The sequence below is a fragment of the Pleurodeles waltl genome, chromosome 5, assembly GCF_031143425.1.
Source record: "Pleurodeles waltl isolate 20211129_DDA chromosome 5, aPleWal1.hap1.20221129, whole genome shotgun sequence".
NCBI lineage: Eukaryota > Metazoa > Chordata > Amphibia > Caudata > Salamandridae > Pleurodeles > Pleurodeles waltl.
The window spans coordinates 774612448-774627679 of record NC_090444.1 but is presented as its reverse complement, the minus strand read 5'-3'; the positions used below and the strand labels follow the sequence as shown (position 1 = coordinate 774627679).

The 15232-nt window shown below is 43.6% G+C and overlaps 1 protein-coding gene across 4 annotated transcripts in view; it reads left to right on the top strand.

Moving 5' to 3' along the window:
- KAT14 (lysine acetyltransferase 14) overlaps positions 1–15232 on the top strand; it is a 395910-nt gene that overhangs the window by 14811 nt on the left and 365867 nt on the right. For all 4 annotated transcript variants that reach the window (XM_069234742.1, XM_069234740.1, XM_069234741.1 and 1 more), the window contains exon 2: positions 14117–14238. In XM_069234742.1, the coding sequence (XP_069090843.1) occupies positions 14117–14238 (122 nt within the window). The remainder of the gene's footprint in view (positions 1–14116; positions 14239–15232) is intronic.

Here is a 15232-nt window from a genome sequence, read left to right as displayed (position 1 = left end):
AAACAAGTTAAAAAAAAATGAGATCAAGGTCCATTGCACATCATCTGTATTGACTTGTTCAGTTGTGACACTAAGTTTAAAGGATGATGTTTAGCCTTCACTAGTAACTTAGCTGTCAGATCATTATGTACCTGGAATAACTTCCCAAAAACATGTACAAAAACCCAGTTAAGTTGAGCATTGTCAGTGTCGGCCCACCCCCACACAGGTACTCATCCCGTAATCCCACTTATTGTCTTACTGCCCTTATTTTTTCAGCTAGTCAAGCAGTGGCTCCGCAAGCCTTTGTCACCAAATTATGCAGCCTAGTATATGCAAAGTAGTCATTGTTCCCAAGTGGGTTTGTAGCTTCAGATGATTAATCCTATTTCCAAACAGGTAATCCTCTCCTCAGAGCTAAACTAAGAACCCTGTCAATTGCAGTAATAGTGTTCTCCAGAGATCGTTCTTTGAGTTAAGTTCATCCTCGCCCAGTTTTACAGTGCCAGTACATTTAAACTCAAATCACCACTTTGACTACAGAGTCCTCTTGAATATATAGATATAAAAAAAAAAAATCACTGTTGGCTTCTCTGACTGCTACTCCACAAGGCCCGTCCGAAATGGCTCTGATCTGATCTTTAATTCTGTAGCAGTCCTGGCCCTTGGCTTATTTGCATGCCTTGAACTGTTTAGGAGAATGCTCAGGATACAGCTGTACTCACTGAGTCACATCATTGAATAATGTTGGTGGTAGGGTGAAATGGCAGCCATAAGCTGAAAAAAAATACATTTCTGGGCATAGGAACAAAGCAGTAAGCTCAAACGGTTGTGTATGGTCTCCACCATCCTCACATATTTGCCAGCATTACCTTAATTACATTGTGCCCTTGAAGAGTATTGTTACCTAAATAGCAGTTATAACATAGATGGCTTTCTACCGCCACATCATTGGTAAACCACCAGTGTCTCACTGTATGACTGCAGTGTGATTCTTCCTCATGGTACTGCCTTTCATGTTTCATTTCAGCCTGATGTTTAGCGTAAGCTAAAGAGACATAGATTATGTATTTTTTTCATAGGATATATGCTTGACCTCCTGGAAAATCCTGAACTGTAATTATGATTCCAGCCTTCAATTTGCATAAACCCAAAGCACTGCACGTCACTGTAATTCCCCATTGGATATATCCCTTTGGAAGCTGCAGCAATGCATTCATCTGATCGTCACACAGTCTGTGCGAACACCCGTGGACACTCCACCTGGACTTCACTCACTTGCTTTAATGACATTATCTTAGTAATATGTTGTAGGAAGCTGGCCTGGTGTATGGTGTTACCACCTTATACCAGGCTAGGTATCCCCTTATTGGTGAAATGTAGACAATGTCTAGGAAGCCAGGGCTCTCTAGAGGTAGCTGTGGATGAGCAGACAAGACTTATCTAGGAGACCTGCAAAGCTTATGCAATACCAGTATAGTCACACAGCACTTACACACATGAAAGAACCACACAGTGTTACAAAAAAAGTTACTTTATTATGGTAACACAAATAATAAAAATACTGTATAGGACATATTCTACTAGCAGGTGAGTAAACACACTATTATATACACCTTATTTGCCAGGAATGAGCATAGAACGTAATGGAAAACAGTGCAATAAAAATAGACAATAGTGTCACTAGGATGAGCCCAAACCATATACTGAAAAAAATGGAATGCAAATGATGGACCCAACTCATGTGAGCGGAATCTGTAGAGGGGAGCTGGAGGAACTAGGGACCCCAAAATGTAAGTACCAGAGTGCCCCCAATGACCAGGAGAGGAAACGTAAGTCCCTGGTTTTTCCCCAAGCCCACAGATAAACTTTGTGAAAGGAATGTGCAAGACCCACAAAAGGCTGCAAGAAACAGAAGATGGATCCTGACAAAGGAGGAGCTGCAAATGAAGGGGACCAAGTCGAGTTCCAGTTGGAGTGTCCGGGTGGGGCAGGAGGCACTATCCACCCTTTCGGAGATGCAGGATCCGGTCGACGGTGGAGACCAGGAGTTGGCTATGCAACACAGGAGCAGGAGAGGAGTTCTAAAAGTGATGCAAAGGATGTCCCACATTGGAAGAAGAGTTGCGGTCCAACAATCGTGTGAAAAAACCACCAATAAGCCTTGGCAAAGGCAAGAGTTGCAAGAGAAGATTTGCAGAGTTGCTGGGGACCAGGAAGGTCCGGGGGAACTCAACCCATGGAGGGGAGTCCCAGGTGACCCCCAGCAGTCAGGAGAGCTAAAAGTCGTGGATGTAGTTCCCACGGGCAACTCACAGACAGCAGGCATCACAGTGAAGCCCACTCAGCACACCCAGAGAGGCACCCCACGTAGCAGGAGCAGCCGGTTGGAGATTGTGCTTTGCAGAGTGGCATGCTAGAGGCCGGGGCTACACAGCATCTCAGGATACCCTGGAAGAAGAGCCAACAAGCCTTGGCAGCTGCAAGAGTCGCCGTGCACAGGGTTCCCGACCAACAAGGAGAGGCAAAGACTCAGCACCTCCCAAGTTGGACAACTGGCAGAGGGGACTGAGGGGACCACTCCAGACCACCACCTGTGTTGTAGGATCCACGCAGAGTTGCAGGAGAGAGGATTCACGCAGCTGGTCGTCGATGCACCTGTTGCCTGCACGGGAGTGACTCCTTCACTCCAAGGGAGATTCCTTCTTGCTTCTTGGTGCAGACTGAAGACTTGCTGCCCTTAGAGGATGCACAGCCGGGGAAATGTTGCAGTTGCTGGAAGGAACCAGAGAAACAGTGTTGCAGAGCGAAATCGTTGCGGGAGCTGCAGGTTCCTATAAAGTCCAGTTGTGATTCCAGTGGCTAGAAGATGAAGTAAACTATGGCAGAGGAGTCCTGGTGGAATCTTGCACGTCCAATCTGAGGACCCACCCAGGATGGAGGCCAAATATAGCCCTATAAAGGGGACTGGTCACCTAGCAGGGTGATCACCTATCTGGAGGGGGCTGTGACATCACCTGCCTGACCGCCCACTCAGATGTTCCAACAGGCCTCTGCCCACCTTGGATACAAGATGGCAGGGTCAACTGGCCAGGTGGAGGAGCTCTGAGCACCACCCCTGGAATGGTGATGGACAGGGGAGTGGTAACTCCCCTTTCCATTGTCCAGCTTCGTGCCAAAGCAGGGACAGGTGGTTGCTGGACTGGTATAAGCCACTTTATGCGAGGAGGGCACCAAATGTGCCCTTAAAAGCATAAGTGGCTTGAGGAGGCTACCCTCCCAAGCCCGGCAACACCTGTTTCCAAAGGGAGAGGGTTTTGCCTCCCTCTCCCAAAGGAAATCCTTTGTTCTGCCTACCTGGGCTTGAGATGCTCAAGCAGCAGGAGGGCAAAAATCTGTCTGTAGGATGGCAGCAGCACAGGCTGCCCGGGAAAACCCTGCAAGCTGGTAGGAGCAATGCTGGGGGTCCTCCAAGGAGCCCCCAGAGTGCATGGAATCATACAACCAATACTGGCAACCGTATTGCGGTATGATTCAGACATGTTTGATACCAAACATGACCAAGTTCGCAGTTACCATTATGTAGCTGGGCCTAGGTAGTAATCTAAAACTTAAATAGCTTGTAAATGAACTGCACAAATATTTTAAAATATATTTTATTTGTTTGGAAAGCACTTTTTTAGGTTTTGCCTGAACATGCATGCGTGCTCATCATAACCTATTGTTAACAAATGTAAAAGCTTAAAACGGGCTTGAAGCCTGCCCATTACTTACCAACACTTACCATTGGTTGGCACCAACGTCACTCGTTTGCTTTCTTTTTATTGGTCAGAACCTCCTCTTCGCCTCAGCCTCCTTTTGGAGCTTCTCTGTGTCCCTTTCGTGGAGCATGGACCGAGTACAGCTTTCTGTGGCCAGTGTCGTTCCACTGGCCACAGGCTCCTGCAGGTAATTTCAGTTTAACTTTTAGATTTGCACTCTAGAAGAGAGCAGGTGTCTGCAGTCCATCTCGCTCCTCTGCCTCCTCTCATATTGCTTGTCAACCCCCAGCTCTCCTCCCACTGTCCGTTGTTCAGAGCGTTGGTGCGCCCTTGTGCTGTCCCTTCCCCCCCCCCCCCTCCAAACACCCCCACCTGCTGTTTCTTGTTATTGGGTGCTATCTCTCAGCAAGTGTCTTCTGGCACTGCAGCTAGTATAGGGCTGGTTGCTCAGGGACTCTGGTATGGACACTGTGGTGCGCACAGGTGGGGATAGGGAAGGGGGTAATTGCAACGGTATAGGTACCAGAAGTGCTGTAGCAGAATTTTTTTTTAATATTTTTTTTTTTAAGGTAATTCCTTATTCATTTGATTTGCATATCCTACCCCGTTACTTGGAAGCTTTTTGTACATCGAGGAAAGCACACATTTGATTTGCAGTTTTTAAAAACATCGAAATTTGTCCAGGAAGAGGTGTTATGGGTGCCAGTTTTCCACATCTTAATTGAATGCATGAATGAATGATGAGACTTACATAGTGCAGCACTGCAGCTGAAGTATGTCTAAACTCCTCTTTGTTAGTTTTACGTGAATCTAGATTTAGGTGCAAACTCTGGTTTGTGCCATAATCAGTATTACTTCTCGGTGCAAAATGCACGCACCGTTGGGCTTTGCCTGCGACTTTTTTTTACCACATAAAAACTGGGGCATGTCATGAAGGTAAATAGTGCAAATTTGCATCTCGGAGCGAGTTAAAAAAAAATGCACGTTGGCCCCTTTCCATGCTCTGAAACTTTTCTGGTGCTGTAATTGTGACCTGCTAATCACTGCACTCCATACTGTGGCTTACTGTTCGTGTGCAGTTACTGCACCCCTAGGAGATTCTGGACGATGGCAGTGGTGGGCAGTGCTTTAAATGGGCCAAACACAGCCATGGCCAAACGTGGGAGCTGGCTGCCTCATACATTCTGTGATGCTCTCCCAAACCACCTCCCTCCCAAAAACAGATTCTCACGCACGTCACTAGGTTGGCCCCTTCTCTCTTTTCATACCCTTGGCTTAAATATTTTAAAAAGTACTATTACACGGTCCGCGCAGGCCAAGTGTTAGCCTTTTTTTCCTTTGCTTTAAGCAGTGTTGCAAAGCAGTCTGCTGTTGTGCAGCATGTCAAAAAACATTGACAATTCCACTCAAACTTGCATAGACGAAACCTATTGGCTTTGTCAATGGTTGTTGTATTTCTAAGTGAGATGGAAACAAAGACTTTAATAAGATCAAAACAAATTAGAATACTTTACTTCGTGATGTGCAAATGATAACTATTTGCTGAAACCTGATTTTCACACTTTCTCGTTTGTATGTAGTTTTATCAGTAAAATTGCATGTCAATGGGAAAGTTTGTGCCCATTTCAATTGAAAATATGTCTGTAACTGACAGCTTGCTACCGTATCATGTTTTAATGATATATTTATTACGTACGTTTTTAAATATGAACTGAGAAACATTTCTTCCCCCACCCCAATGACAATGCTATTTGTGAATTAAGTGACAAGTCAGGGGTCATGTGTGTGGGCTAGATTGCTATTATACATGGAACGAAACCAAACAAAAGTGTTCTTTGTACAGCAGACATGCTGAACTCACATATTTAAAGTGCTCTTGTATGTGATAATGAAGAAAAAGGCAACAGTGAAATAAAATATTTTGCTAGGATCACACACTTTGAGACAAGTTTATGCTTAAGCATGTTACAGTTAGGTCGAGTAGATTATTCAAGTGACTAGACCTAAAGGTCTGGTAACATCTTTTTTTTTTTTCGAGGCCTGAAGGACAGGGTCAGGTGAAGGAGATTATTCACTCTCCCAGATGAGGAGCAGGTTCAGGTGAGTGCCTCATTCTCTATGGCACGTTAACATTGCCCTTGTTTTTTTTTAGTCTTGTAGCGGATACTCCCATTTGTGTTTGTGCCAAGCCAAGAGGTTTTCTTGTCCACTAGGTGAAGCAGCATCCAGATTAAACACAATCTAGGACACCTCATACTCATTAGTATCTTCTCACCTACATTCATTTCCTCTGCCTGAACCAAGACTCTTATTGTCTATTCACTGTGGGTATCTCTTTCCCGCGCCATCATCCAGGCATCCTACAGCCAGCCTTACAGTGAATAATTTGAGCCAGTGGGGGACACCGGCACTCATTTTTGGAGGTCAGCATTTATTTCTTCACATTAAACATACCCTAAGCGCAAGACAGGAAAAAGCAGACAAAGGAGAAAGAAAGAGGAATTAAAAGACAGAAATATCATCACAAAGGGAGAAAGCAGCAACCCGTAAGTTTGAGATATATGGGTGGGAAGTTTCAGGCAGTGGGTAAGAGAGCTAAGGTGGATAAAAGACTTTGCAGTCTTAGTATTCGGGGTGCTGACATTTAATAGCATTGGCTGCGGCCTTCTTAGCAGAATTTAGGTACCAGCGCTCATTCTTTTCGAAATTAAGCACTGCTGCCTTCTAACCTGTCCAGTTCTCTTTGACCCTTTAAGTGCACCTGTGTCCAGCATGAATCCATTGCATCTTTGGCTGTTGGGGATTTTCGAAGGCTGGGCCCACTTCACCTCTGATCTGTGCATGCATCATTTATTTGGTAGGAAGATCTCCACAAAGCTCACCCATGTTGCGGCACAAGGAGGATTGTAATCAAAGCAGCGCCAATCCTGAACTCAGTGTGGATTGCTTGCATGAGACTGGCATTTTTGAGTTACAGGAAGTCCAATTTAACAACCTCTGTCAAACTCCACTAGTTGCGATAATGTAGGGGAGGAAAGACTGTTGATTCAGTAAGTTTTGTGGTTGTGTCCTCCGTAACGCCTCAAATGAGATGCAAGGTTCTGCTCCCCATCGCTTAACAATCGTTCTGTAGTTCTCCAGTATTCGATCTTTCATAGATTCACAAGCTTCAATCAGTCTCCATCGTTGAAGTGGGAGTCCCATGCTACCACAGCAAAGCAGTACGTTTCATTATCATAGAATGTAATGGCAAATCAACAATAACTTTAATAACCCAGCTATATAATTTTAAAATAAGTAGAAAACTTCATCCAACCCGGTGATACCAACTTCTAGAATACTACCAAGAGAGGCTGAGTCACTCAGATGTTGTACCCCACATTGTGTGAAAGGGAGTCTTCTTGAGCTGTGCTTGGTTTCTACAGCTATCACTAACGTTAGAACAACAGAAAAAAGGAGAGGTTACACTCTGAAGACAGTAGGAGTGTATCTACTATCTTCATCCTGCCCACAAGGTTAAGAGCTTTAAAAATGTGTCTATCCTTTTTCTCTATAACTCCTACGGATAGAGTGGGGAGGCTATTATTGTGGCTACAGAACCTTAAATCTAAGACATCTGTCATTTCTGATGAGTAGGACAGCAAGGATTCCATCACCTCACAGGAGAGGTCAAAAGGAAGAGGTTGCGCCAAGAGTCTCCAGATGATTCATCATGACTCTTCAAAAGGCATTTCTCATAGAGAGAGAAAGGAAAAAAACCTCCACAGAGGCAAGATCAGAGTCTTCAGCTCCCTATTTAGCTCTAGCATTACATCAGCGAAATCCTCTTCAGAACCAGTCATGGTGAAACATAAACTGACAGTGAGCCATCGATGGCTAAACTGCAGTCAAAATCATAGTCAACAATGACGTTGACGACCACAACCACGTTGACTATTACTGCCTCGTTGACTACGGACTGGCCGATGACGGCCTCGTCGATGACAACCTTGTTGGCAGTGACATCCACACCGCCAACAACACCTTCTACGATGACAACACCCCCTTGTCTACGATGCCAGCCCAGTCGACCTAGACCTCGTCAACCTCGACAATACAAACAACGGCAATAACACTGTTGTCATCAACAAAAAACAAAGATACTGCATAGTCCATCAGAACTTAATTTCAAGGATGAAGTGGGTTAATATGAGCATGTCCATGACAGACAGCAATATGTAGAGAAGCCTAGATACATGTGGTCCAATTTCTCTACTTTGCTTCAGAGGGCGTGGTTCAGGTTCCTGTGGCTCTAGTACAAGACCTACAGCTAATGTTGCAAGATTACTACAAATGCTTTCCTAAGCCTGCAAAGTCAACATCATCTTCCAATGCTGCCACTCCAAGAATGACCCCGTGTCAAATATTGCCATGCTTCCTTGGGACGACCCGACCTCCATGGATGATGATAGAGAATACTCAATGTGTATCCAATAGATTGGACGATTATTTAGTACCGACACCTTCACCTCCAGCACAGCAATCCCTGGATTCCTCACCAGATGATGTTTGTGGTTTCCATACCTTTATGGAAAGAGCGACCAAATGCTTCTAACCTCCAATAACAGTCAAGCAATTGGATTGTTTTCTTTGATTTGAAAAAGCAAGGCTGTGAGAGCTATTCCAAATGTTGATTATATCTGGGAGGAAGGAATTAAAATCCTGAAAAACCCTGCCACAAACACAGCAGTTCTACCAGGATTTAAAAAAAAAAAAGAAGTACAACGCGCCTGAAGACTCCCCACCATCTCTGGTGAACACTCTAAACCAGACTCGGTCGACACAGGCAGCTCACTGTTGTTCAGAGAACTCTTCCACACCAATCTCAACCCCGCCTGATGAGCACAACTGACACCTCAATAACAGTGGGAAGAGGTTCTAAACTATATCCAGTACTAATGTTTGGGTGGCCAATTCACTGGAAATACACCAGGCAGGTATGACCATCAGATGTGGTCAGACATCGCCACATACGTGGAATTTCTGCTGGAAGACAACAGGGCAAATGTTTTAAAAAATGTAAAAAAATAAATAAATAAAAGATTCTACAGGAGGGAGAAAGTTCCTCATCGGAAACCGTAGATATAGCTTCAGTGGAATTCTGACAACTGGCAGGATCAGCGGTCCTTAAACGCCAAGGTTAATTGAAGACCACAACACTTAGACCTGAGGTGCAACTAAAAGTATTAGATATGACGCACAATGGCGATGCTCTGTTTGGCAAGCACGATGACAAGGCCCTGTAAGCAATCAAGGCTGACACTGAACACCGCAAGATCTTTGGGCACATTACAATTTCAGAAAACACCTGTTAGTGGGCCTGCAGAAGAGGCACTTATTTGTATGAAGGAGAATACCAGAGGTATCAGATTTATCAGCCAACGGCAGCCTACTCCAAGTAACAACCAAGGAGAAGGCAGGCAAGAGACACTGGCTGAAAACAGTTCCAACGTTGCATGCTGGTTACTCCCCCTACTGCACAACATTCTCTGGGAGCAAACATTTAAAAATCTTCTCACCTATGGCAGAACATAGCATCAGACAAATGGGTCCTGGATCTCATCACATATGGCCACACGTTACAGTTCACCCAGATTACGCCCAACACTCCACCAAAACGAGGGAACCCACCTCCTCTCCATCTCCTTCAGAAGCAAAAGTGCCATAGAGAAAGTCCCACATTCTCCACAAGGATTCAGCTTCTATTCTCGTTTTCTACTCATACAGAAGAAAACATGGGAATGGCAACCCATCCTAGACCTCCGGAAATTAAACATGTATTTAAGGAAACAAGCCTTTCGCATGGTTGCCCTCTCCAACAACCTGCATATCCTAAACTGCGGAGACCACATGACTACTATGGATTTACAGGATGCATACTTCCACATCGCCCATCCATCACAAACACCTACACTTCAGTTCCCAGCATTTTTACCAAATGGCTAGCCCCTATGGCAGCTTCTGTCAGCAAAGACAGTCCTCATGTATTCCCTCCTTTGACAACTGGTTGATCAAAGCACCTCAAGCGTCCAAGGCCACAGAGACTTGCCTAAAGTGGTTTCACAAACTAGGACTCCCTGTAAATTATCAAAAATCAACGACTCCATCCAAGAAGATAATGTTCCTGGGTGCAACACTAGATATGTTTCTGGGACAGGCAACAAAGGCTCATGGATCTGGCTCTCAAACTATCCAGAAAAAAGGCTGTTTCAGTGTGTCTGTACAAATAGCTTTTGGGCATGGTGTCCTCAGTGATCAATCTGATCCCTCTTTCATGTCTGAAAATGAGACACTTACAGAAACAGCTACACAAACAATGGATTCAAACAAAAGGATTATTCGAAGGACCTGGTGAAGATCACACCAGGTATGATGGAAGGACTAGTCTGGTGGTCCCATACCTCCCTCCTGTCAGAGTACCTCACACTCTTACCTTAAATACTCAGCTTTGTAATAATTACTGATGCCTCGTACAGGGTTGGGGTGGGCATCTGCAAATTCAAGGAAAGTGGTCTCTGCTCCAGGAGAGCATACATATCAATTGCCTGGAGCGCAACACCATCTGTTTCAGTCTCCAAGCTTTTGTGCCAAAGATAGCAGGGTCTCCTGTGTTAGTGTGTATGGACCATACCGCCAGCATGCACCACCTGAACAAACAAGAGGGCACAAGATCTCTGGGGTTGTCCAAGGAAGCTCAGGGAATCCGGAGCTGGCTAACACACAGGATAGCTCTTCAGGCTGAAAACGTTTCCAGGACAAGCAATGTCTTAGCAGACATGCTAAACAGGACCAGGAACAGCTTTCACGAATGGGAGCTTGATCATTTGGCGCTAAACAGGATCTTCTCTCTCTGGGACAAACCAGCACTAAATCTCATTGCAGCACACGAGAACCGCAGGTGCCAGTTCTATGCAGGTAGGCATCCACATCAAGGATCATGTGGGAATGCCTTTTCGAACGGATGGTTGGCAATCAATGCCTATACTTTCCACTGATACCTCTAACACCAAAAGTTCTCAGAAAGATCGGAGCGGTATTTCATGATTCTAATAGCCCCCAGGTGGCCCAGACACTATTGGTTTGCGGAGCGTCTCCTATTATCGGAATTCAACCACATTCACCTACAAACATCCCAAGCACTGTTGATGATAAACCAAGGCTAGGTCCTTCATTCAGACCTGGCTTATCTCCATTTATGCGCATGGCTTCTGAATTCCATGAATTCAGTGATCTGAATATTCTTTAGGACTGCAGGAATATTCTTGCAAAGGCAAGGAATGAAGCCACAATAAAAACACATAAGCTGAAATGGAAACATTTCTACCTATGGTGCCAGAAACCAATCATACATCCTCTAAAAGCATCACCTGAGTAGATACAACACTATCACCTCTTGCTAGCTCATTCAGGGTTGCTGCCTGCATCTGTGAATGTGCAGCTTGCAGCAATATCAAGATATAGACGCTACTCACAATCTCTCATTGTGATCAAGCTGAATCATCAAACAGTTCATGAAAGGATTGTTCAGAGTTTTTCCTCCAGTAAGGCCGCCTCCTCCCCTGGACTGGCACCTGAGCATAGTTCTGTCTCAACTCTTTAAGAGTCCATTTGAACCCATGCAGAGAACAGACCTCAAATTTCTCACATGGAAGTTTGCATTCTTATTAGTGCTCACGTCAACTAGAAGGGAAAATGAGATATAGGGTGTGAACCCTTCTTGCACCTCACACACAATTTGTTGCGCTTCACACACAATTTGATAATTCTCAGAACCAATTGACAAATTTATTCCAAAGGTCCCTTTGGATTTTAACCTCCGTGAACCTATAATATTGTACACTTTCTTCTCAATTTCAACATCACCAGCCGAAAGATCTATTCATTTGCTTGACATCAAGAGATCTCTAAAATTCTACTTACATTGCTCTAAAAATTCAAGAGAAGCCAACTGTAAGTCTTCCATGGACACACTTGTAAGAGTGCTCCAGTCACGAAAGCAACCATCGCTCAATGGATCTCAGCTGAAATCCAGTTCTGCCACTTAAACCCTGGAAAGCCACTCACAGCCAAAACCTGGGCTCACTAAATTAGGGCAGTTTTTACCTCAACTGCTTTGTTTTGCACCTGGAGAAAATATATCTTGCTTTGACTTGGAAGAGTGTGCATACATTCATGCAGCATTTTGCTTAGATTTGTTGGAGTGCAGTGATGCAGCAGTTGGACAGGCTGTACACTTAATTCAATAAGGTGAGCCTCTTTTGGTTTCATGTGTTTGCTTATGTAGTTGTGCAAATTTTGATTTGTTGTGTTATATATATATATTTGCAATGTATATATTTTCTACCCACCACCCGCTACTTGTGCTAATACTATGAGGTAAACAAATACAGTAACTTTTTGTTATTCTGATTCAGACTTTTGAATCAATAAAAGATGCAATACTGGAGAAGAAAATGAGTTACTTACCTGTAACTGTAGTACTCCAGTATTTGTATACTTCATAGATTCACAGGTGACCCACCCTCCTCTCCTGAGAGGCTTCCTTATACCTCTGTATTATTATTATTCCCACTAGTGCTTGAGAATCTGAGGGACTCAGCCTCTCTTGATGCTATTGCCTGAAGTTTGGTCCTTCTTTTAAAAAGACTTAGATTGGCTATTAAAGCGAATCTTCATTGCCATTATATCATATGATAATGACACTGCTTTATTAGTGTACCGTGGGACTCTCACTTTGATGACGGTGAATTATTCAAGCATGTGAATATAGACACCAATACTGGAGAACTACAGTGTCACGTAAGTAACTCATTTTCTTTCTCTCTGGTGCTGGTTAGTTCATGATTACCCATTGGCAAAATCTCCCATGGAGAATATCTTTTATGTCGACTGACCAGCCATGCTCCCCTCAGGACTAGTTCTAAACTGCTAAAGAACCAAGGCCATCTGGCCCAGAAGCTCGCAAATATTTTTTAGGAAGCCTATCTGCCAGCAGAACAGCAAACCATGGTTTCATGAACGTATGTATGAGCACAATGGTTTTGCTGTTTTCTTCGCAGTCTCCTTAAAAATCACTCAGATCTATTTAATATAGTTGCTCCGATATTCCCTTCATTGATTACTGCACCTTAAAAGCAGTAGCCATCAGAAACGAAAACGTTTGGTTCTGAGTATAGTTAACAGCATGTCCTAGAAAGGCTGAACTGTATGAATTGAATACAGCTTTTGACCTAACTTCTGTACTTACATCAGGTGATGACTTGATATGGTAGTAGGACTCTCTTTGTAGGCCTGACTGTTGTCTTTGGAAATAGACCTTTGCATGTAAGGTTGAATATGGCTTCACATTTTAAGCATACAACTATACTCTACTGAAAATGTGCAGGTTCCCCCTGTGATTCCTGAAATATTTGTTTGCAACTTAATTTGACTGAAAACATGACCTTTGTAAATGAAGCTCTGATTGCGGCCCCCTTTGCAGATCTGCAGTAATGGGGTGGAGATAGAGTGGTTGGATTCTGTCCAGATGCCTGCTGTATTCCTCCCCCAGAATTCTAGCTTGGAGCCAGAGCTGGAGGCTTCAGAATTGTGGTTCTCCCTGCATCTCACATAACCTTATGTGTTTAGCTTGATCAGACACTTTGGAAGGTAGGAGGGAAGTAAGAGCGCAGACAGTCATGAGACTTTACAGGAGGTTTAGACCAAGGGAGAAGTAGGCAGGTTTCAGAAGGATGAGCCTGGGAGGCATGTTCCTGAGGAGTGAAGACTAGAGACGAAGTGGAAAATGGGAGAGGAGGAGGTTAAGATTAACAGGAGTGCATTATGGAGAGTATGAGTGAAAAAATGGTGAGGGGAGGGAAAGGAGCCAAGCAATGGGTAGAGTTATGAAACAAATGTGGAGTCTGCAAGAGCGGGGGGTGGTAATTAAACGTTGGGGTGGGATTAGGGTCAAGAAAGGTATAGATGAAGAGAGTGATCCTAAAAAGAAAAGAAAAAAGTTGAGGAAGGATAAATATATGACAAAGAACCAGAAACGAGAAGAGCGTAAGGAGGATTAAAGGAAATATGGGAGGACGGGCGTAAAAAAAGATGAGGAATGTCGAAGAAGAAAAAGGAGAGGCAAGGAAAAGTGGGACAATGAAGAGGAGGAAAAACGAAAGAGAAAAGATGAAACTGTGAAACAAATTAAAAGGAAGCGCTTAGTTTCTCCTGATAGTAAATGATCAAGCACTTTTTAATCCAACTCGATGAATAGCCCAGTTGTAGAAATGTTTAATGTTTCATATTTGCACGTGTCCTGTGGCAATGTAATTGCATGTTTACGCTATTCCTTTTAGGTGAACTGAGAGGGCAACAACCCAGCTACCTAAAGGGAGACAACTTCTTCAGGCTCACTTGCTCTGCATGCTCGGAGGATGGAAAGGAGCACTTCGAAAGGTTGAAACTAACCTGGCAGCAAGTAAGTCATAAAAGAAGGTAGAAAATTCAGAAATGGCTGCCTTTGTTTCCAGAGGCTATAAAAGATGCATTCACGTTTTACTACAATGATTTCTTGTTAATGGAATGTGCTCATCATTAGAAATGACCCCTTTGAAAACCGAACGTAAGTATTTTAAAAACTCTTTGCAATGAATTTCAAGGGCAAGATCATACACCTATAGACTTGAGTATGCTTTTGAACTTGACATTTTTAGCGAGCAGCCATATAAGACTCCAGTTGAACGGTTTAAAGTTGATTGCAAGAGCTCCCGCAAAAATAAGTTTCTCCTTGACTGCCTTCGAGGGTGTTGTATGGATTTTAAATCATTTGTGTATCCTGTTGATGTTTCTGCACCATATTACAAATTGTTGTTTTGAGTAGTTTTACGAAGAGACCATCCTCAAGAACTTTTTTTTCCTTGATTTGTCCCTTCGAAAAAATATTTCAAAAAGAGAAAATATTAGTTATTCAAAGCAGAAGGTCATGTATCTTCGGGATCTTTATGATATTGATGGGGATGTCTGACAATTGGCGATGTATATTTGTTTATCCCCTGCAAACTGTTAAATACAGAGTATTTTTACGATTTCTACTGCGCCCGTTTACTTATTTCAATCCCATTACCTCATTAACTGCTTTAAAAACCCCGCCCTCCATTTTTAACTCTTACTCCCTTAAGTGAACATGTGTTAATGGGTTATTTCTAGGCTTTTAATGTAATACACGAGTACTGGATCACATTCATCCTGCAAGCATGCAAGCACTGGCTTATACAAAAAATGCTCTAAACACCTTGCTCTGGGTCTGCTCACCCTCTGCCACACAACACTGTGGTGGACCCATGATTTGAGGATCCTATCTTGAGATTCTGCCAGGAGAACCAGTTAACACCTATATAAATAGGAACAACTAATCATAAAAGACCAAAATATATGTGAGCTCTGTTGTCACACCGGTGCACCCCAACAATGAC